The sequence below is a fragment of the Gymnogyps californianus genome, chromosome 6, assembly GCF_018139145.2.
Source record: "Gymnogyps californianus isolate 813 chromosome 6, ASM1813914v2, whole genome shotgun sequence".
Lineage (NCBI taxonomy): Eukaryota > Metazoa > Chordata > Aves > Accipitriformes > Cathartidae > Gymnogyps > Gymnogyps californianus.
Genome location: NC_059476.1, coordinates 28,721,236 through 28,745,281, shown reverse-complemented (window position 1 = coordinate 28,745,281; position 24,046 = coordinate 28,721,236). Strand labels below are relative to the sequence as shown.

The 24,046-nt window shown below is 39.0% G+C and overlaps 1 protein-coding gene across 1 annotated transcript in view; it reads right to left on the bottom strand.

Annotated features, from left to right (window-relative positions):
* Nucleotides 1–22,895, bottom strand: part of RET (ret proto-oncogene) — a 46,326-nt gene extending 23,431 nt beyond the window's left edge. Inside the window, exons 1-9 of the mRNA XM_050899148.1 lie at nt 22,856–22,895; nt 14,038–14,289; nt 12,090–12,383; nt 11,364–11,605; nt 9,426–9,627; nt 8,775–8,974; nt 4,198–4,456; nt 2,912–3,037; nt 1,904–2,014 (exon numbers count right to left, since the gene is read on the bottom strand). Of these exons, the coding sequence (XP_050755105.1) occupies nt 1,904–2,014; nt 2,912–3,037; nt 4,198–4,456; nt 8,775–8,974; nt 9,426–9,627; nt 11,364–11,605; nt 12,090–12,383; nt 14,038–14,289; nt 22,856–22,895 (1,726 nt within the window). The remainder of the gene's footprint in view (nt 1–1,903; nt 2,015–2,911; nt 3,038–4,197; nt 4,457–8,774; nt 8,975–9,425; nt 9,628–11,363; nt 11,606–12,089; nt 12,384–14,037; nt 14,290–22,855) is intronic.
* Nucleotides 22,896–24,046: the final 1,151 nt, after the last annotated feature.

The following is a 24,046-nucleotide window of genomic DNA, read 5'->3' as shown; positions in this document are numbered from 1 at the left end:
TCCAGAAATTCAGAAAGTAAAACCACTGGTTGTTGGACAAAACTAAAGACGATATCTGACTACCTCTGAAAACAAAGACATACAAAGCAAGGTAGAAGCCTAAGCACTATATTTTTTTCCATTATCAGAAAGCCAAAGTTCAGAGGAACCTACGAAGATCAGTCATTTACAAATGTTTAGCCAGATTCACACACTGCAACCAGCCCTGAAGCAGTTACTTACTACAAGAAAGTCTCTTGCTTAGAATGCAGTTATGTTGCCTCTATTTGATAGGCACAGCCACAGCACCAGTTGTTTCAGCTGAGTGCCCTTGAATGTAATATTCATAGTGTTAGTGTGAGAAAGCAATTTTGGGACTCAAGTACATAGCCATCGTAATGATAGATGAATTACAAAAATAAGTATTTTAGCAACTGTCTGTACTTAAAGAATATCCTTGATCTTAACACGTCTGGGACTTTCTATTTATTGCTTGCCATTCCCAAAGAAATGTCCCCTGCCAGTAAAAACTGATATAATGGTACTCCTGCACCTCTGAGCTCCCAAAACACACTCATTTCTTTGTCTGTAAATATACTGCTTTTGGGCACCAGCCCAGGTTCTGAATTGCATCAAATCATGTATAAAATTATCCAACTCAGGCATTAAAAAGGCATATATAACATCTTGAAAGCTTGTCTTACTTGCCTGCTTTATTATCTAGTAAGACAGTATTTCTTTCAGGCTTCTGTTGAGCAAAACATCTGATGCTGCATATGTTGCACATTACATGTTTTAGCATTGCAGCCTCTGGCACAAATATTTCCACTTTTAGAATGACAATTGATTGCGGTTATTACCAATAAAGAATTCTTTTCAGATGATTAGAGAAGTTACTTGCATTCACTTCAAGCATTTCTGCCACTTTAAGGATTGTTTTTATGCACTCTAATGAAATAATTATCTTTGTGATAAAATTCATTTACAATACACAATCCCATTCTTGCATGTAAGAAATACAAAGATGCCTCTTATTAATTCATTTTATAGAGGAATGTAAGTCCTAGCCTGTAAGAAAATGCTAGTTCCTCTAAGACTCCATTTTAAAATGTAAACTTGGGAGTATACAATGCCAGAGCCAGAAGAATTATTCCAGAAACATGTATATCTTTATTCCTGAATTAGATACTGATAGATGAAAAGATCCACTTAAAAACCACCATCTCATAGAAGACTGAAATTGCTCAAGTGCAATACACTTTTTCTAACCTTTATATCTTCAGGGTGATTTGTGAACTTCCAGGTATGAGCAGGTATATGAGTGGAATGTAGAAAGATGTGTTCAAGAAAAAACACAAATGCATTTCAAGTCTTCCTTCATAAATGCTGTTCATATGACTCTCTGCCTGTATCTTCAAATAGCTAAGGCACTGGATCATTTTGATGGTCACCTGTCAAATAAGGCCAGGTGCATTTCCCCAAATGATCCTCTATAAGCATGTTTATTTTAAATTGAAATGTGTTTATTCTTAGTTATTAAATTTGAGTGCAAATAGGCATAGTTTCTATCATATTGTGCTAAAGTTTGGAAACAGGGCATTAACTTGCCTAAAACCTATACCTGTTTCAGCAAATACCTCCACTGAAAAACACTACCTGCAAATTAACAGGGGGAGCGGAATGAGAATCACTGAGAAAACCTTATCTTTCCGTCAGTGTCAGCCAGTAGGTGTTGGCTGACTGGCCTAAGAAAGAACGAGATTAGTCCCCGTAGCCTTACACTCTTGTATGATTCAAACGCAGGTATGACAATGCAGAGATGCTAAATATGTTGAGCATGTAAAGGTATCTGGGATCAAGAAAGTGGAACTTGAACAGCGATCAGCAGTGACACAGAAAAGCCCATCCTAAAACATTTCCATACTTGTGCAGTCTTGGGGGCACACAGCTGGATCTTTGCTCTCAATCACATCACAGGTGCCGTCCGGACAAGTCTTGATACTTGGGGTGCACGTGGAATAGTTTGTGGTGATCCCTGTTAACACAGAAACGGACAGCTGCACAAATACCACGAGGCTTTGAAGGAAAGCTTATTGCATCTTCTCAGTGCACGTTGACACACCAAAGCACAGGTTACTTTTCTTTTTAAAATAAACAGCTATGAACATAAATCTCACCTGCTAAAGTAACAGGCAAGACAACAGCTCAAAGCAATAGGAAGAAATATATTTTTCACTATGTTTTCTGCTTTTGACAGCCCTTTGGGCATGTCACTTGCAGTCACAGTGAGTATTACTCGAAAAAGAGCTAGTTGACCATTTTGAGACTGAAGAGTGGCTTTCACAACTAAGGATGTCTCTACACAATTTCACACATACTTGAATATGAAGGTTACAAGTAGTCAAAGAGAATTTGTGACACTCATGCAGTTTGAAGGGATAAAGCATCGGCACAGAAGCATTGGTCTGGAAGAGTCAAGAGTACTGTCACCCGTCAGATCTGTGCTACAGACCACAGAAAACAGACACAACAGAGACACTGCTTCTGTGCTCACTAACTGTCTGCTGGGGCATACCTGCTCAGAGGCTCATTGGTATGTTCCAAACTCAATTCATGGGCACAGAGATTATCTTGCAAGCCATAAGTCACCCGTTCCAGTTACACTGCTGCAAACCCAGTTTGCTACCTGGTGTTTTACATATTGTGTTCAACATCACCAGGGACAAGATCAAGAATGACCATTCCAACTTAACCTCATTTTCCTTGCTAGTGCATGTTTCATTTGGGTATTATGATCAATTTTTTTAGCCCCAGCTTCTGTGTAGTTTACTGTACTATGTTGTCCAGCCAGAATAAATCAGTTTATATCTATGGAAGCCAAATGCACAATTACAACGAAAGAGAAGCTTGATTTCACACAACAGAAATGTACCTTTTCCACTCCCCTGTCTCCACTGGCATCTCCCTGTTAGTACTCCCAGGCCACCACACTCTTCACATTCAGCATGGTGCTTACTCACAGCACAAGAGTCAGGGCAGTCCTCTTCTTTTTTTAAAACTGTTGGGAAAAGCATTTGCTATCAGTTCAGGACAAGGGCGATGAGTACACAAGCAAGTCAGCTCAAATCAGAAGGAAAACTCCATTCTTAGGGGTAGACAGGAAGGAAAGAAAGATGAAGAAAGGAGTGAAAGACTGAACACTGACTGACCCAACTATCAGTAAACTTACATAACAATTAAAGAAAAGTCCGGGTGTTTCTCTTCTGTGAAATAAAAGATAAACAGCAAGATCATGATGGCATGGTTATCTTTGCTTGATAGCACACTGTCAATGCCTAGAACTGTAGAAATGTGCTAACATACTGGTAACAGAAAAATGAAGACCGTAAGTACTTATAGCTTCATACAAAACTTTTAATTGAGGGAAAACACTTAGTACTTGGGCTAATGCAGTAGTAGCCCAAAGAGCACCAGCTAGAAATGTGTGATTTCAGACAGCACAAGGCTCTTGCAAAAAGAGAAGTCCACTGCAGGCTTTTGTTTCTTCTTCCTCAACCCATTGGCTCTTGGCGTAAGAGTTCTGATATGACAGAAGGGAATGGAGGCAATTATCAGGTAGAATTGTAAGGTTTTGCATAAAGTGTGATATGGTTTGGAGAGAAATTATTATGTTTCCAGTGTAATCCTCTCTGCTGTGGCTGTTATAGAATATTTCTAACATTCTGCCCTTAGGAACTTTTCAGTGAAATGAAGTCAGTGCAATTGCTACATGAATGTTAAGCAAGAATTTTTAAAAAAAGGAAAAGTTGGAGAGAGAAGCGGGGAGAAAGATGATTGAATAAATATACTTAGGCCAGAGATTTGTGGTTTCAGATATAGATACATACATGCTTTTTTTTCTTCCATAGGAATACACGAAATACAAAATAAAGGTCACACAGACACACAAAAAAGATTCTTCTAAATCAAATGTCATCATGAACATTAGGAATTGCATATAATACACCACCTTTCTGTGCTTTAGTTCTTCAAACAAATATCTGCTACAGGCAGATCTGAATCAGAACTCAGAATGCAAACTTTGCGATCTGTATCTCGTAGCTCAGGCTCATTTTCGTTGTTAATGCCATCAGTTTATAGATCACCCTACTAACGCATCACCTAATACCCGTAACACTTGTAAATAAGTAAATAGTTCTAATTGACTCGGGTACTTACGGGTTCCTTCCAATACAATAGTGAGAAGGGTTTTGGTATGTTTCCTGCTCTGCTTGTCTGTAGCTTGAATAGTGTATTGTATTTCCTTGCATTCGGGTCTGCGCAGCACAGAGGAATCATTCACATAAAGGCTTCCATATTTGTCTTCTCGGCCTTGAAGTATGCTGACAGGATAGCAGCTTATGTTGGAGGATAGTAACTTGTAGGTGATGTTCACACCACGGAATTTCATACAGTTTTCAATGCAGATTTTTCCTATCTAGGCTCAAACACCAACAAAGAAATCACAGACAACAGAAACAAAACTATACATCAAAAACATACTGTGCTTCCCAAAAATATCTGAAAGAAAATTGAGCATATTAGACCTTGCAGAGTTCAGCATTTGTCTTGGGTTTACAGATTTGATATTTTACTACCAATGCAGTACGTGAATGCTTCAAATGTGATTTATTCTCAGTAAAAATGAGGTAAAGCTTTACCATTGTCTTCAGGCTAGCAGTGGAAATGCAAAAAGCCTTGACCCAGAGGCTCGGTGATATTTGGTGCCTACACTGCTGATGGTCAGCAGTGTTCAGTGAGAACAAGACCCTGTGATTCTGAGTTCAGTCCCTGCTCTGTCTCAGGCTGATCAGTGAGAAAAACTTTGGTCTTGCTTGAGAAAGCAAAGAGCTCAGCATGAACAAAGCTGAGACTCTTTTCAAATAAGATAGAAATTGCTAATACATAATTTTTGTAATATTACAGTCAAAAAAGTTTCTGGCCAGCAGAGTTCTCTGAAAGCCTTAAAAGGAATAAGAACCTCATTGTTTCCCATTTGCAATTTTTAAAACATTTTCATATAAAAATGAAAATATGTTGGTTTGCCATGTTTGAACTTCTGCCTGCCAGAATATCTATGCTAGAGCACTCTTCAGTCTGAAACAATTTATCTAAGAAGCACAGGAATGTAAAGCCCCGTCTCCTGTCCAGCTCCTATAGGAACTGATCCAAAGCTCACTTTGGTTTTTCCATTTACAAGAGTGGGATTCGGATCAGGCCCAGAGGCATTGGCTTTCCTTGCAGGGAAAACCACAATGTGAAGGGTGGGGTGTTATTGAAGGGAACTTGGTGATGGATTCTTTTCAAATGCTGCAGTTAAGATGTGTTTTCAAGTAACACCACTGCTGGTAAAAACATATCTGTATATCTTGGTTTTAGCATTCTTGTTAAAGAACATAAAACAAAAAAAAAAAAAAAAAGTTTTTTGTACTAAGACCTCTTCCTATGAACCTGGACTATTTAAAGTCAGAGAGGAAGCTTTTGCAGTCCTAGAAGCATACTTTGTCACAGGATAGTCCCACTTCATCCAACTTATTTCCGTTCACATCACTGACTGGTCACTTGGCACCATTTTTGTTGGGTTTTTTTGGTGGCAGGGTAACACACAAAGACTATTAAAGCAATCAGAAGCTAGGCCATTTCTTCCATGCTGTCTCCTCTCCACAGCATGCTGGGACTGGCAGGAAGAAAAAGGAGTAAAGACAAGACTTTAACTGTTCATAAACTCTGTCTAGACACAAGGTCTAGACAGGTCCCTTCCAGAACCACGTCATCTTAGCTTTGGTGCTGCATTGCAACTGGCAGCGTTTTGCAACTGCTTAGATGGTGTTTCTTTGAGGCAGTAGGAGAACATAATGATGTTGCATGGCATTAACCTTTATATAGACTAAACTGTCCTTTCTGCCTACTCTGTCATAACTGCTTTTTCAAGGCACCTTTTTGATCGACAGAAATTTCCTGCAAAGGGGATGGAGAAGACCCCATAAATTTGGGGTCCCTGAAGAGCAGATTATCCTTAGAGTAGCTCATGGGCTAGCTTTGCTTTCTATAATTTGAGAAGAAGCTAAAAATTGCCCCCCCCCCCCCAGGAAATTCCTACAGAAAGGCAGGCTTTCTCTTTTTGCCTGATTCCACTAGGGAAAGCCCAAGCTTGTCGCTTTGCTCTGCACCGCAGGTTCTGGAGTCAGCACAGCTCTTGGATGCAGCAGAGCACAGCCCCAGGGGAAGGAGGCAGAAGCAGCCAGTTCCTCTTTCTCACGAGGATGGTGAAAAATAGCCTGGTAATTAGGATTAACAACATACAGTGGAGGAACCTACAAAGGTGCATTTTGCAAGACTCTCAATAGTTAACAAAGAAATACCATTATCAGAGATAAGAACAGAAAAATCCATCTTTTGAGCTCCAGAGTTTAATAAAGTCTGGATAATGATAATGTTCCTCTTCACTGAATTCCAGGGGCATTTGGACATATAACCTCTCTAAAAATTTCAGCCGATGCTATTCATCATTTGTCTCAGTAAATGTCAATAGAGCTTTAAGTCCTTTGATAAGTTAAATGCCACTGGGCAAGCCTGTACCATCAGGCCATGCTTCTGTTATTCAATTCATTTAGCTGCTCAAATAGACAAATGGCATCAGCCCAGCAGTTAATCATTTCTTCACGCTCTTGTGTTTTCCTTAGGGCAAGAGACAGTTCAGCCTTAATATTGATTTGGCCCAGTGCTTTTCCTCACTGCTCTGGCACATCACGGCTAATTATGCAGACGACTTTAATAATGTGAAGTGCTGGGGACTAAGCTGCTTACATTGACTTGTGCTCCAAGCCGAGCACACTGTAAATTCAAACCCAGTCTCAGAAGTAAGTGGATGACACTTTAACTGATTGAGAACACCATCTCCAGAGCCAGGATGAGTTTTGCAGTTTGCTGGTCGAGAATCAGAACACAAGCTCTTTGTGAATTTGTTTTTAGGCAGCACAAAGAAAGATCTCTTCCTACAGACTTGGAGTTCTTGGCAGGAACAGTTTTCCCTGCTACTACTGCCACCCAGTGAAACTGCAGTTAGTGGGAAGCGCCATTGTTCCGGAAACCCTAAAATTCCCTTTCAGATGTTTGACTGTCCTGACAACATCCAAAACCAGCAGCTTTAAAAGTTAACTGGTGTGGTTTTTCTTGGGGGTTGCATTCTGGAACTAGAAAACTATATACTCCCAGACTTCAAACAAATGTGTTCAAGCAATCTAGGGTATGCACAGCTAAACATGGTTTAACCAAATTTAATTTGGAACTCATTCATAGTATTATTGTATGCATACACCTATATATAAAATCTGTGTGTATATATATACATATATATACACACACGAAAAAAATCAAATCATCTGTATTCGTACATACCTAACAGTTAAGTGTCCACACTTTTTACAATTACAGTCATGTTGTGACATACAACAGTTGAGACCCATTTCTAGATGCTATGAGTTAGACTATGAGTATCTTACACACCTATTCTATTATTTTTTTTAGGGGAAAACCCACTGGTTTCGCCCTATCTCCAGGCAAGAGTTTTTTATACTGCTGAGAATAAAGCTTTCACAATCTGGTGCTACAAAAAATCCAAACCTAACATCAAAAATATTGTGATCTGCACAAAAAGCACAGAATATGCTCTGAAGTTTCTAACAGACTGCAATTTTAAAAGCTGCAGCCACAAGGCATCACAAAACGTCATAAAGAAGTAGCTCTTTGTAGGGAGCCCACTACGTGAGCACACTTGGTATCTTTCACCTATTTAGGATATTCAGTGCAGACTATGGGTACAATGTCCCTTGACGAAGCAGTAGGATTTTCATTGGTCATATAAGGCCTGTTCCGTACTCTGAAGAGCTATCAAGCCATAGCGCATGTCATCAGATTAAATATAAGAACACGCAATATATCTAACTTTCCTTTTTCTTTTTTACAATTAGCCAGAGGCTTAAAGATTAATAAAACTGAATTCTTCCTTAGAATTCTTCTAATGAATTGGTTTTCTCTGCAATTGGGATGATCATATTTTAGTCTTCAGTCCTCTCTGCTACAAATACAGCAGCAGTTTTATAGCTTTATTTAGTTATAAGGTATACTTTCCAGCAGCTCTCCCAAAATAGCTCATCACTGCTGTTTTTAATATTCACTTTCATAACATTAATTATATTGAACTAGTTCCTTATTAATGTACATGTTCCATAGGAATTACATTGTAATTTTCACCTGATTAATGTCAACCTGTTCAAAAGTGTTTCTGGAAGGCATTATTAATGGCAATAGTGGTGATTAAGCTAAAATGAGGGTTAAATTAGGAAACACATTAATTACTAACTAGCCATTATCTAGAGAAAAGCCATTAACATACTAGAGTATGTAGAGCTAGGACTCCGATAGCTGGGACAAATTTCTTTTTTTGCCCTTAGTATTTTTCCAGTTATTTATGCCTAAGCCACTCATGGTTGCAAGTCCCCCTGTCTATAACACGTTATTTTTCTCTATTAATACTTCCATGTGTGGCCCCTCCTCTGTTATTATGTGGTGGGAGAGCTAGTGTCCAGTCTACCTGCTATCCACTGCATTCAGCAACAATCATATTGATACCACATTTTTCATTGATTCTACTTAAAACAGCTAAAACCAACGCTTTAATGCATCTCGCCCCAGTGATCTACCTACTAAGCTCTGTCTCTAACAGAGAGTGAAAGTATAATTAACACAGTTCTTACTTGTGCAAAGCGTTCAGCATTTCTGTTCACTGTGAACTGGTAAGTCATGTTTGGAAACTGAATGCTGACAGGGAGGATGGAGACATTGAAATGAAGCATCACAGATCTTTCTGGGCCATGAAATTCTGTGTCGTTCACCAAAACATCCAACTGGAAGGAACGCTGCTCTGTGACTGAAATACTTTTATTCAGTACCAGTTCTGTAAAGGAAAAGATTAGTCTATTATTTGACCCACATTATCTGCAAATGTATATTTCGATCCTGCAATCCCAACAAAATTATACATATCAGAGTTATTCCTAACAGGAAACAGAAGGTGAGTTAAATATGAAAATACGCTCCATGAAGTTATGCTCTGTGCCATTCAAGATGTTTGGAGAGGTCCTCTTCCCTTCTACCTACCCATGCTGAGAACCCTACAATCAGAACCTCTTGCTTATCAGTATACACAACATCATCCCGTACGCTCCCTATCCCAGAGAGGAACAAACTCCATATTTTCAGTACATGTTTAAAACTCAGCGTTTGCTTAACTTGAAATTTCTCAGCTTTCTTGGGCTCAATATTTACAAAATGCTTGGAAAAGTTCAAGAGCTTATTGGTCAATCACTAACAAGCAACTTCTCCTTTATTTGAAGAAAAGACCTTACTGTACTCATGTCGAGTTCCCCTCACTTGGCTGCCATTTGGGCTGAAGTGGATTTCATCGAAGATGTGCTCTACCCGAAATGTTTCACTTATCCAGGGATCGTCAGTAATGATGGTTCCTGTGTATTTCTTTCTGCTGCTTTCAAGGGGATAAATAGGTGTGGTGTCTGCATCGTATACAGTTAGCGTTGCAAGAACAGTTCCCTAGAAGGAAATAATAAGTCACATTGCTGAATGACCTGAAGCTTTCTTCCTCTGATACATGTGTGGGAGATTGAAATATTGGTCAAATAAAACCTTATAACTTTCACTCAAGCCCGCTTTCATTCAAATTCATTTTAAGCTTCAGGTTACCACTATTTTCACACCTATTTGGATCCGAGTTAGAAGCTCAAAAGAAGATAGCAGTAAAAAAGAACTTGTCATATCATCATTTGAGTCTATGTCTAAATACAGTGCTAAACTTTTGAGGTAGGAAATGAGTGCACATGCACAGCTCTTGATCTTTTCGTTTTTTAAAATCAATGTTATTCTACAATACGGCTAAAAAAAGCAGGTAAGTAATATGTGCACTTAAAAGACATGAAATACATTCAGACAGGTCAAACTCATTACCCAAATGACAGAAGTGGCCTGGGTTGTCTGTCTTCTGCTTAGTCTACTAGATTGCTGTTCTCTACCTGGACACTGAAGCCACAAGGCCTTTAAGATTTTTATTAGCAATTCTGTTGTTTCAAGTTCGTTTAGTTACTAGAAAAGACTGAAAGTTTCCAAATGTAATGATTTTTTTTCCACTGCAAAATGCCAGTGAAATTCACTACGTTCTGAACACTTTGCAGGCATGTAATTTCAAAGAGAATACTTTACTTTATAAAACAGTTTTAGGAGACCTTCACTTTCTATCATCCAGAGCTAAATGAAACTCCCAAATCTTAAAGTTTTCAAAAGTAAAAAGGAATTACTTTACGCCCAGGCGAATGTGAGGTGTTCATAGGTGTCTTGTCAACACTTGTTCTAGTCGGGAGGTGGCAGCAAACTCCCAAAATCATTCTTTTCCCTTCCAGACACAAATATGAGCAAAATGTACTTTGAAGGGAAATTTGACTACAAAAAAAGATGTCGTTATGAAACAGAAGTCGTCTCACGAAAAATGCATCTTTTAGGCCCCAAAAGAAGTGCCTTCTCTATACCATTAACTTATAAAGGGTTGTTGCTCTGGTGGAAGAGCCAAAGAGCCCACCTGTATCCTTCTCTACTGAAGCAAGGGGTGTACGTGTGCAGGGGGCACACACAAAGACACCCAGGGGTTCAGACCTCTTGAAAGATCACCTTGGCATGGTAAAGGAAGAGTGGGAGGGCACCATCAAAGCAAGATCCTGGAGCTCTCCCTTCACAGCCTGACACTGGGAACTTCAACACCTTTGCAGGTGCAATGTTTGACTGCAGAAGGTAACCGCTTCTTCTAACTTTCTGTTACTGGTACAGCATCCTAATAAATCTTCTGAATGTAGTTCTGATATCTTATATAGATTTGCATATATGGGAAGGATACGCACATACACTTGCTCTAACAACGCTCAATTTTAGTCACCTGGGAGAAGCAACCCTGTAACAAATACAGAGCAGAGCTCAGTATGGGGAGATACAGCGATCCTGACCACAGTCTCAGCAATGGTCCATCCTGACCTCAGGAGCTGCTCACATTTCTTTACACTGTTTAATTCCTAACCCAAACTTTTCTTTCTTTGGGGTCCGAGTAAGATATATCTCGGCAGAGAGGAATCCTACAAACTCAGCATTTTACAATCACAGGTCTGTGGAGTATGGTGTGGTGATGTGCTCATTGCCAAGATCCATTACCCAGTGCATGGTGTTTCCCAGTAATCATGCCTCCCACCGCTGGGCTCCTACTTCAGGGACTAGATAAAGGAGAACTTTACCTCTTTCCTGTTGAACTCCACAACAGCATCTGCAGTATCAGTGCCATTGGGAAGGAAGGGAGGAGAGTCATCTTCGTCTAACACATTCACCAGGAAGGGCACCTCAACCTGCATTTCCCTGAAGCCCTCTCTCACGGTACATTTGGCAATCAGCTCATATCTCTCTCTCTCTTCTCGATCTAGGCGCTGTGTCACACTCACACCGGTGGTGTTCTCATTGTATCGAAAGGGCATACCTTCAGCTGAAAAACATAGCCACAGTATGAATAGGGACAATCACTTCCCATTATAGGACTCTGATAGTTTTCTTCTTTAATACTCTTTTGCAATCAGTAAATCCATTTGGACATCATGACTGCATGATAAAAGGCAGACTCAGAAGTGAAACCGCAGGAAGTTGTGGAGTTATATTAGAGTAGGCAGAAAAAATGGAATAGACGGGAAGATCCTATGGTCTAGAAGCAGCACAACTTAAAGCTCAGGATATTCCCAGTCTGCTCTTAGCAGGTGCAAACTTCTAAAACCAATCTTTTCCTTAGGGAAGCGGATAGTCCTCCTTCCCATCCCCTCTGTATATCTCAAAGGCAATATCTTCAGGCTCGGTTCATGTTTGCAACGGAATTTCCTTTACAGAATCAATCTAGAGGATCTACTACAAAAGAGATCTTAACAGTGCAGCTCTTTACACCTACTGCTGGTATGTGAGTGGCTCAGTTCCAGTTTTACCTGCCAGCAGTTTGTAGGAAATGCTGAGATTCTGACACAGATGATGAACTGAGGGTAACTGGAGCTGATGAAATGTGCCAGGTGGTTTATTCTCCTTGATGTGAAAGGAGAGATCCATTTCTGTGAAGCAAAGCTGCCTTGCTGTTAGGGAACTGCAAGCTGGTGCAGTAGCATTGATCAAGGAGAGGAAAACTGTGGTGCGTGTAGCAGAGTCGCATTCCTTCTCTTGGAAAGGGTGGGATGAAAGGAAGACGTACAGCATCACCTTTGATAACGGCATCCAGTTTCCTACAGCTTCAGAAAAAAAAAAACACATCAGAAGAAATATTTTACAGAAGACAAGCCAACATTTCTTTTACTCGTTTTGTACTCTAGTCCATTATTCCACAAACAGCCATATAGTCCTATTATGTAATAAAACAATTCTTCAATACATCATCTGCTGGTGGGAAGACCTTAAATCTTAATAACCCCAGTAAGCCAAAAAACTATAGGTGTTAGCACCAATTTTACGTTGTAGAACGTCACAGAATGCTATCAGCATTCTGTCTGTAAGACACTGACATAAAACAGGTCACTATTAGTAATCAGCTTTTTGATAGGACTGGTTTTTGGAGGGACTAGAACAGAGTGGGGTGGCAGCAGGGAAAAAGAGTGCATGAAATGGCAACATATTCAGGACAGACCCGTAACTACTATCATTTAAGTCACAGCATTCCGATAGTTTATACCAGTTGAGGATATGGGCCAAATTGTTTACGTTTAGAGGACAAATTGCTTCATAATTTTGAAATATAAAGAGCTGGTCAAAAGATAACACAGAAGTTAAAATCAACCTGTGGCACCTACTAATACACCCTCAAGCCTTAATTATTCTGATTACCTTGGTTTGACTACAGACAGAATGATAGTATCTCTGTAACAGATCTAATTCACTTGAAAAGATGCTCTAGGTCACTTTGATCCATATGAACAAAACAAGGCTCTCAAGTTCTGGATAGCTGTTCTTCCTTTGTTCAGTTACAAATAGCTTATCTGATATTCATGAACACTGAGTACCAAAAATGCAGCGAAAATGGGTGAGATATCAAGCACTCAGCACTTAAAAAATAAAGCTGTAAGTGTCTGAAGTTGAACATTTCAACATCAAGGCACCTAAGTCAAAGGGTAGTGTTGATATATGGCTCTTACAAACTCAAGACAGTTACTACAGACTCTCTCCAACAGCAGAATTTCTGCAACTGATCACAGCGGTATGCCATTAACTCCTCACCCATTTCCTCCTCCACCATCTAATGATACCTAATTTCCTCATAGATCAAAATCACCAAAACCAATTTACTGCTAGAGCATAAAAGAAGGGGAAAAAACTGCGATAATTCATTTCTGTAGTTCAATAGTAAGCTTCTCTAACAAAGCCAAATCTCAAGAGAGGGAGAGAGGTACACTTAACCATTTCTTCCAAGAGCTGTTTGGTGCTACATGCCAATGTACTTTGTGAATCCATGTTACCAGAGTTCAAGGACCATTTATATAAGAGTTTGAACTAATCTAACTGCATTGGTCTGGACACTAAGCACCCAGCATTAACACAGTGGAATTGGCTTAATTTGCATCAGTAGATGAACAAAGTGCAAATCTCAATGTAAAGCTGTGACTTATACAGCTGTGAAATGCAGAAAAAAATATTTCAAGTAATGCAACTTTCCCACCGTATTGGAGTCCACAGTGTGAGCAACTGGATCTGTCCCACGTCAGTGTTTGCTTTGGCATATGGTTCCCTGCATTCGCTGTGGGTTTCGTTGGGTCTGGTTCCTCATTTTAAAAGGGCAGGTGTGGGTTTTCCAAATTTGATGCTCAGATGCTGATGGATAAATCTCACGATCTGAATGTACTTTGCTTTAACAACAGATACTTCAACAAGAAAAGCTAGTCTTCTGATACTTACACAGCATGTTAAAGTCTTCTCTATCCACGCTTTTGCTGAGGTAGAGAAGTCCTATTTTTTCTCTGATTTGAAACCAATGATTTTCATGGGATCTTGCCCGAGAAATGATGAGATTCTGGCACAGATGAAAGTGGGCCACTTCCCCATGGGAATCCCTCAAGGCATGGATGCGCAGGAGCGGCGTACCTGCTGGCTGATCAATGTAGACATTCTCCGAGTACTCTTTCCTGGGGAAGTAGAGACCAAAGGCAGCTGCAAAGGAAGGCACACAAGAGAAGAGGTGCTCCCAGTTAAATGATTTTTGTACTGGCATTTTCTTAAGAGATGCATTTCCAAAGAACCAAAGGCTTCATTCTCTAAGGATTAAAGAAACATTAAAAAAAGATGTGGAAAGAGGCAGATCCTCATCTGGTATAAATAAATACAGTTTTACTGCACTTAAGCCAGGGACATAGCCACCAAAAATTTGGCCTATAGTTTATGGTCAAGTTACAAAATCATCTGCTTTTTGAAAGCAAAATTGATTTGCTGTAAACATAGCCCAATTTAAGCAGAACACTTAATGAAGGTCTGCTTGCCAAATTTTACTTCAGTTCGTATCTGGAGCTCTTAGCTGTAATTCCATTATCTCACAGATGATATTCAAAGAAGGAAAAAAACTTTGATGAAATGACACACTTGAAAAGCCTAAACACACTCTCTGTTGAGAGAAAACACAGAAATGTATCAATGGCTCACACACTTTTCCTTGGATTACATAAAACCTGTCTTACGTAGGAGTCCTTTTGTGGCTCCCTCCCTTTCTAAAGAAGTCAGCGTGATACTTTTGGTACAGAAAATGGGAGTTGTTTAAACAAAATTGACATGAAAGTCCTATGAATATTTTAAATATGACAGATGGGAAAGCTAAGAACTGACTTGCCTGAAGTAGGGAGGGAAACATCCATTTATTTTTAATACAACGGCTATGACTGACCCATTGTTCTTCTCTGATTTTTCCCCCCTCTGACGTTGCAGACATTTACATTTAGTAGGGCTCAACTGCCCCTTGACGCCTGTTTCTTCAGCTGATCTCATCTTAGCAGGGCACTTTGCAATAGCCTCTCTACCCCTTTCCAATGCTTCCCTTCCAATTCTGCTGCTCACAAATACGATCACAGTGGAATGCTTGATAAGCAAGGAAGGTACAAAGTGATGCTCGTTGCACTCACGCGCACTGAAATACTGGAACCGTCACTCTTGTACTTCACCTGCACTGACAGTCAGTACTTGCTCCCATACAAAAGAATACTTGCATATCGCAGAATTTTGCATCATTTAATCTGATTTGATAAGGAGTGAGGCATATAAAAGGCTCACACATCTGCTGAACAAATAATAATAATAATAACAATTTCTTCTATATGTTACTAATATAAGACTATCTTAGCTTAAATCAAGCCAGATACAACTGGAAACAATAGTTATACAGCAGTGAAATTAGGGGTATAATGCCAAAACATCTTCAAAATGGCATCAGGCTATAGCACGTATTTATTTTTTATTATTATTGGATCCATACACTGTTCTACTGAATGGAGAGGACCACAAACAAACTGTAAACAAGAGACCTCTAATTTCATTTGGAAATACCACAGAAACCACTGTACCTTGCAATGATTCATGACATCATCAGTATCCCTGGATGCAATTACATCCATGAGATTTACAGAGGCCCATTATTTTTCCTACATATTTTGCAATATATGAATAAAGTGGTAAAGTAATATGGTAGGTGAATTCGCTCCAAAGTAATTAATTCAAAGGGAAGCCAACAACAGTCTTTTTGAGAGTTTTAGAAAGGCATTAACTCCTGACGTCCCCTGTCTGGAAGAAAACTATTACTTCTGATTCTGGTGCTATCACCATCTTTTTTGTAAGTTAGATTCCTGAACATTCATAAAAAATTTCAAATATTTTTCCAGTCCCCCTGTCTTTTTTGAAGTGCAGGAAAACCGGGTGAATACGCACTCCTAGAAGTCCTAACAAACTGGTTCATTAACAAGAGGAATAAGGTGATATCCAAATAGCAAGCCCAGTCGCAGTGCAAGTAAATAGATTTCCTTGAGGTATTTTCTATAAAATCTCGATTCTAGAATTATGAAGACTTCATCATGAGAAATTCAACACCGAAAAGTCACTGCTCAAGACTAACAAATGACTTTTAACCCACTGATGCGTACAAATGAGGCTTATACAACATTAGCTACAGGACAGAGGAATATTTACTTATTTCCTTATTTCTAAGACTGGGGTGAACAGTTCTAAGGTAAGCGATGCTGTGTGCTCAGCATCACAAACACATCATGTGGTGCAAGAACCCGCACCGCAGCAGAGACATGAAATCATGTCCAGTAAAAGGAGCATATAGAAAGTAGAGTATATATAAACAGTATGGGTGTAAAGTATGAAATTGGAAAAGGGAAAAATGGGATATTTTGAGTTGTAATTATTTATTTCCTTGTCTTAAACAAGTGTGTTAATCTTTATATGCTTTGCTCTACAAATCTGGGCCCACACTGCATGCTAGTATGTACACAGTTGTGTTTAACAAAGCACATGAATAATTATGACAGACATTGCCACTTAAATGTCTGAAACTTTGCATGCAACTACACCTCAGCAGAGGTCAGCATCCTGACTGCTCTGCATTTCAAAGAAAAAGTATTTATGCTGCAGACTCTCTGAAATTCTTTGGCATCAGTTCACAGGACCACTCGTCTCCATTCTCAGAAAAAAGGGGAAAAAATCCTGTAATATAAAAATTTGATTTCTCTGTAGATAACAGAAATACAAAACAATGCTTTGTATTTTGAAAAGAGAGGAGGATTCTGTCATAAAATAACTTAGAATTTGCATCACTAATTAACCAGAAATGTTTTTCACAAAGCCCCTGTTTTTCACAAAGCCACTTTAAGAAATTAGGAAAAGCTGCTGTAAGAAATTTAAGTAGAAGCATGATCTTTTTCTCCCTGATTCAAACCTAAAAGCTGATGAGACTAAATTCTGTCCATCAAAAGTGTTAGTTTTTGTGGATATGACACACTGTCATGTTTTACTTTGAAAACAAGTATTTCAAGTGAAGTGACTGTACAACACTGTAGAAACTTAGATGGTAAAAAAAAATATCTCTCTCTCTCTCTCTCTATATAAACTTGATTTAGCCATGTAACAAGATTCACCCAATGCTGCTGATCTTGAAGTTACAGGGATTTTGTAAAGTGGTTTGTGTCACTCTAACTCCATTTCAAGCACTGAAAGAGATGAGAGGTATGCGACAGACTGCCCAGGTCACAACCACACTCTGCATATAAATCTTTAGAGGCTGATTTTGAAGGAGACCTTTGAAGTAGAAACGTAGCATCCACTTCCCTGAGCTGCGTTCATTCCTTTAAGCCCTAGTAAGTTAAAACCAGATTCAATAAACTTGCCATCTGGCAAGTATGCTGCAGGAGGAAGAGGTTCTAATCCTGGCCACAGTTCCTTGTGTCCTGGGAGGGGGAAAAAAAAAAAAAAAAGAAAAAAAAGAAAAAAATCAATTTCCAGGGACTTGTGCAAGCTTCCTATGGAAGCCAGATGGAGTTTTTATTGAATCTGCCATTTAAATAAAGAGGAATTGAGATGGTTACGCTCAAAACTGATGGTTAAAGTGCTTTTGCTTAGGAATTAAAAGCAGAGAAACATTTCACGTTACAACCTTGAAATACACCATGAGAAGGTTGTGCTCTGGAACATACATGAGTAACATGAGAAAGAGAGAGAGTTATTGAAATATTTTGGAACCTCTGAACTTTTTTTAGAGGATGCTTCAGCTCTCTATTCTACAATCAGTGCAGAAAACACGGCAACCTCTGATGGATGAGCAATATTACGTGATAATAGCGTATCAGTAACATACAGAAGAGAAAAGTGACCACGTTTAAGCAGATGTAATGCTACTGACTAATAGCTCCTACAGGAAATAGATACAGTTATGACAGCAGTTTTCCAGTTCAGGGAGAGAAAGCAGATAAAACGAGAGTGGAGAAATGAGATTATATATACTTTGAAGCCTTCATGATTGCCTTTTGAAATATGGCAATTTTGCACATGGCTTTTTTCAGTCATGAATTATTAGGTAAATAATGCCTTTTTTGATACAAATTGATTTTTTTTTGTACAAAATTTGTTGTAGAAAACTTTACATGTTTTTAGTGCTTTTTATGCTTGCCACTGTAGTCTTGAGTAGCATTGGTGGACTACTCTTGATGAAAACTGCTAAACTGACTAAAGCAATGTTATACTCTTACCATCAACCACGATGATGAAAAACATAATTTAACTTTTTAGCCACAAAATGAAGTGGCATGAAATTTTTTATTAGCGTAGACGAAGACCTCACTGTACGACATTCTCCCAAACAATGTTTGTAACCATCTTTCAAGGTACAATTGCCAATTTCAAGGTACAGACTTCAGAAAACCTGCTTTGAAGCAAACTATCCCAGTCACAAGATTTGCTCTAGGAAAGGACGTGCTTAGATAACTGGAAAACCATCTCAGGTCTGTGTGGGTCACTTGCAGAGTCTCAAAGCATGTTGGAGATGGTGAGAAGAGAGGACAACCAGCACATGGCGGCGTCACTGGTCAGGAGCATCCCGTCACCCTGGTCCACAAGACAAGACAAAAGACCCATCCACAACATCCTCTTCTGAAGAGAAGCCGGTGCAGATTGTAGCAGCCAGTGAACTGCCGGTCAGTAAAACGCAGCACCTAGCTCGCTCTTGAACCTGGGATTGAGAACCTAAGAGCGAAACCCACAGAAACGGTGAAAGCAGTGCACTGTTCAAATTCAAGGCTCTCCACTTAGCCGAACCATTTGCCTCAAGCTAAGCAAGCAGGTGTCTTATGTAGCTCATAGTGAAAATTCAAAGTTTAAATGACCGCTGCTTGGTTTAAGTTACACCATATATTTGAACAAAAGGCTCGCTCTTGATTTAAAGACTTCAAATGACTGCAATCTAACATATCTCTTTAAAGTTATTTTGGGTTTCATTATTCATGTAATCTGAAAATTGTCTCTCTAGCCTGAGTGCTACCTTCCACCTTCTTTTCACCAGTTCATGTTATAAGTTACACTTTTTTCCAGTAGATTAAAATCTCCACAGATTTCATGGTGCCTGCTGGATGAACATGCATTTAAAAACACAAGGACTGGTTTGTGTTTTTAAAACATAAGGAAAAAAAAAATCAGCAAAATGGAAATGGAACAGGGGTTGTTTTTCATTCAGCAAGTAATATACACCTATATAACCCACATCTGTCAACATTTACTCAGAGTTCCCCAGCATTTTAGAGGGCAACACAACAATTTATTAAGAATAGAAGAGCCCTCATGCAATCAAAATCCTTAATCAAGAATTGACATGCATCTGCAAGAAAAGGGGTATGCTTTTAATGCAATGATAGCCCTATCATTGTAACATACAGGATTTAATGATATAACAGATGAACATGGGAGTCTGCTGTTAATAATCCCCCATTTGTTGCACAGCATCAGATTTCAACAAGCAATTATCTGGCAAGGTTAGTTTTGTGTTCCTGAAATAATTATCTTTACTTTTGATGAGTGGCCATTATGTTCCATTACTAGTATTAATATACCCAATGTTCGATTCATCAGAGAACAAAAACAGCAATGCACTTGTATATTTTAATTTAAAGGACTTGCCCACTTAATGCCTTTCTAGCTCCTACAGAATTAAGAAATAAACTGGCCCTCATAAACCAAAAAGTCAGTAATTTAGAAAAAACGCTGTCACTTAATGGAAAGGTAGCATGAAACAGCATAACTGGAAGCCACATAGCATGAAACAGCATAACTGGAAACAACGCTATGTGGATTGAACACCCTGCAAGGTATTCAAGACAATATCCACCATTTAACACAGGTTGATCTATCGCATAAGAATAAAAATGTTTTTGCTAGCAATTAGACGAATGTTTCTTCAGTCAGAGACAGTTTAACAGAGAGAACAATCTCCACATTACGCATTGAATCGCTCCAACTTTTCCTTCGGTTCAGCGGCAGGATTTTAAATGAAGAACTCCTCACTGCACTATCCATCATTACGCTAGGACTCGTTTACAAGGTAATCACAGAAGAAGAGCTATTTCCAATAGACCTGGCTGCACATCACCACAGATAACCACTCAGAGAACTAATATTCACCAGGGCAAAACATTACCATGGTTTAAACAAAGCACCCTGAAAAGCTATTTGAACATCTCTGAAAGGGACCTGTCAACAAGGAACGGCTCTGGAGCTCAGCTCATACCTGCAGTTCATGGCAGAGCACAAGCCGACAGTTTCCTTTTTTAAGCCAGAGTGAGAGTTTCAGCATCAGAAACTGCAGGCTGGGGAAGAGCTCGTGCCACACAGCACCGCTCGCTCGTCACATCTGCCGAGGTCCTTGGCTGACCACGCGGTCACGGCACGAGACAGCCTGTGCCAGACGGGGACACAGCGCCGGTGGTGGAGGGACCCCAGGTCTGCTGTGCTCCCCTCCACGTGCCTGCACAGCCAGGCACCAGGGTAAGCCAGCCTCCCCGACTGTCCTAGGTGCGTAACCACCGCTCAGGGGAGACTGTCTTGCACAAATACAATTATTAAAAAATTCTCCTGGTTTTATGTAGAGAAGTCCAGTCAAATTCTGCCCCCAGCTCATTGAGTTTAGGCTGCAGCATTAGTGCCTAGGTATAACTCCTGGTGCATTTGAGAGTCACTAGAACAATGACAAATAGGAGAACTGGCATACACTTAATTAACTAGCAAGCCACTAATGCAGCTCAGCAGCATGACGTTATTTATTTTTAGGTGTGTTATTTTTAAGCTGATCATTACAGAAATTGTAACAGATGTGATATCAACCAGAGAACATAAGAAACTGTATTAAAGTGAGAATGAAATTCCTTTTTTATAAAGCTGCTCGTTTGGACCCTAGGTTAGAGCAGATTGGGGAAAGATCACTGTAGAGCTTCATACCAGAATTTTCTGAAAGTATGCTCAAACTTTATGGAGCTGGATAATTGCTAAGTTTCACCTGTTGTGTACATTTAAACGTAGCACAATTGTTAGAGAATGATGGAATGAATTTCAATAGCAGCAGTATCAGTGAAATACATGGGTTTTACAGAATATGATACTTCCAGAGGGAACAGGTCCTTACAAAGTGACGGTAAGCAGAAACAATACTTAACTAGAATATATTCCAGACCTCTTAAACTGGTCTGCTTTAAGTTAATTGCCTCTCTTGTGATTTTCCTCACCAGATTCCCATGCTCATATTGAAAATAACCCTGAATTTTAGACTGAAAACATAGAAATCAAGTAGATACAAATATTAGTTAAAAAAGCTCAGTCGACCACCTGTATTAACCTGTTAGTAAGGAAAACGAGAATTAATTCCACAAGACATTAATACGATAGACCTGGTAAAGCCGGAAGATGGATCAGACAAAAAGAAAGTTTGGTTCCTGTATCGGGCATTTTGAACATAAATTTTAAAAATGTCAAGATCAAAGACAGACCCTAAATTTGTCAAAAAGAAAATATTTCAATTGGATTTGTGAGAACTGTCAAGATTTTCATTTTTGTCTCAATTCAAGAACGGGAAATCTGTGCAGCACAGTATCTACCAGAGAATGAGACAATGCTTCTACTAAAGCTCTACTTACTAGTTCACTGATGCCCAGTTCAGACCGAGGTCAAACCTGTGCCTACACTTTCCTTTCAGAGCCTGTACTTCTAGGTAAGTTTTAGAAACTCACTTTTGAACTTCTGTAAGTGCAAAAAAGGCTAGAAGCTGCCTTTCTCTTCCTTTCTTATGGGTTTGTTCGTGTTTTTTTACTTTAGCAAGAAGGCAAGTTTTTGATGCTTCATTGTTCTAAATACCAGTGTCACTAAAACTTAAACCATCCCTCATAGAAATTACCATGCACAGAAGGCTTCTGCAAGAGATTGCAGGGGTTTCTGAAAATTCTTCAGATCCTGATTCTGTCACTCCTCCTTATTTGTGTGATTAAATACTCCTCCTTTTTTAAAGTATGGTTTAATTGCTTGAGAATAACGATATAATTTCGCTCTGTAGGAGTACGGAGCTGAAATGTAAGACAAGGAAACTGACTATTGTATTGCAGCACAAATTACATTAATAAATATTTAATACAATTTATTTACATCTGGGTCAAATTTAGGGTGTTTACAAGGCAGCATAAAAAAAATTGAAGATGACATAATGTTTCATTTTTATACCACTCCAATTCAGCTCTGTAGAGACACTATTTATCATGTTTCATACTTCTGTATTTCCAATGACCTCTCTGTATTTTGCTTTGACAATTAATCCTGAGTTTACAAGCTTCAGAGAAATGACCTCACAAAGAGAGCCCATGCTAAAAGCTGCAAAGCTTGAGGGTTTGTTTGGGCTTGCTTACAGTAGGTGACAGACAAAAATCTTCACTTGAAACATGTGAAGGTAGAGTGTATGTGTGTGTGGACGTACATAGTTACGTATGTATCAAGATTAAAATAAGATCCTAAAAAAAAATATTAGTTGGATTAAGAATTTGTGAAAAATATACATGCGTACACACACAGAGCCGTATTTTCAACCATTTCTTTTCTTTAAATAGTTCAGCTAGAACAACCATCAGGACTACCTGGAGGTGACTCAGTCTGTTTATACAGAAGCAAAAGGAGACAGTTACACTACAATGTCCGTATGAGAGGCTTTCCATACCTCTCAGCTCAGCAGTCATCTGCAGAATCATAAAGCCCATGGTTGTAAACATAAAAGAAGTATCGATCCACAAATCCATAATGCCAAGACATTATTTCTTGTATTACCTGATCCTGAAGTAGCATCTATGTAAGTGTCTAACAATTATACAAACAATAAAAGAAACAGGATTAACAACAGGTTCAAATTGTGCCCCCATGCATAAATGATGTAGCCTTTTCCAACTTTAATATGGAAGGTTAATTGGAAATATTTTAAACAATGATTTTTCATTTTTGCATGAGATAATACAAATCACGTTTTTGTGACTAAATAGCACCTTATTCAGTGTGAACCTGTCTAAAGCAAAAGGAACACTAAAAATAAGAGAAATTAATTTTAAAAAATAGTAGCTCAATCTTTGGAGACAGACAAAGGTTTCAGCAGTTTCAGCATCAGAAACCAGGAACCATCTCTACTGAGATTGCTCTAAGTACTTCCCTATCACTGGAAACATCTTGTACAATCCTATGTATTATTTTTTAAAGGTAAATCGGAATAGTAATGGTTCATAACATGTATTCTCTCGACATATCCCCCCCAGCAGGAACTGGATAGACCTAGGGGCTAACCTAGCACAGCTGAAGACATAAAAATAAGAGATTCAAGTAATCAAAGGTTCATTTTACATTTTAAATGGTCCTCTCTTTTCTGCATTATATAGGTTTTTAGAAAGGGGATGAGATTATCAAGAAGAAAGGCAAAACTGAGAGTAACTGTGGCAATACCATCTTTATAAAACTCCCAGCTCTGTTGCAGACAGGCTCTGCAACCACTGGGTCACCCCAATCTACCACTTCTTTTTAGTCATTTTCTTTTGCTTTCACTAGTTTCAATGAACCCTGACAACCCACCGCATTTGAGGTTCATTCACGTTGCTTGTATTTCTGGCAAGTGGAATTATTCTGCATTATGTGACAAGAGATGCCAAGACAAGAAGGTGGACTCAGTCTGCTGTTTATTTCTAATTTTTAAAATAAAGACCTGTTTTTCTATTCACCCTCTGTGCGCACTCTCTATGTGCCTTCTAGAATGTGTTTATGTATTACGTATATGCAGGGATGGTGATAATGAGAAGCTAGAGAAGACCAGCAACGTATGTATCGCTGTTCCATGCTAAAACTGACACATTAGTTGTAAATCTCAAAACCA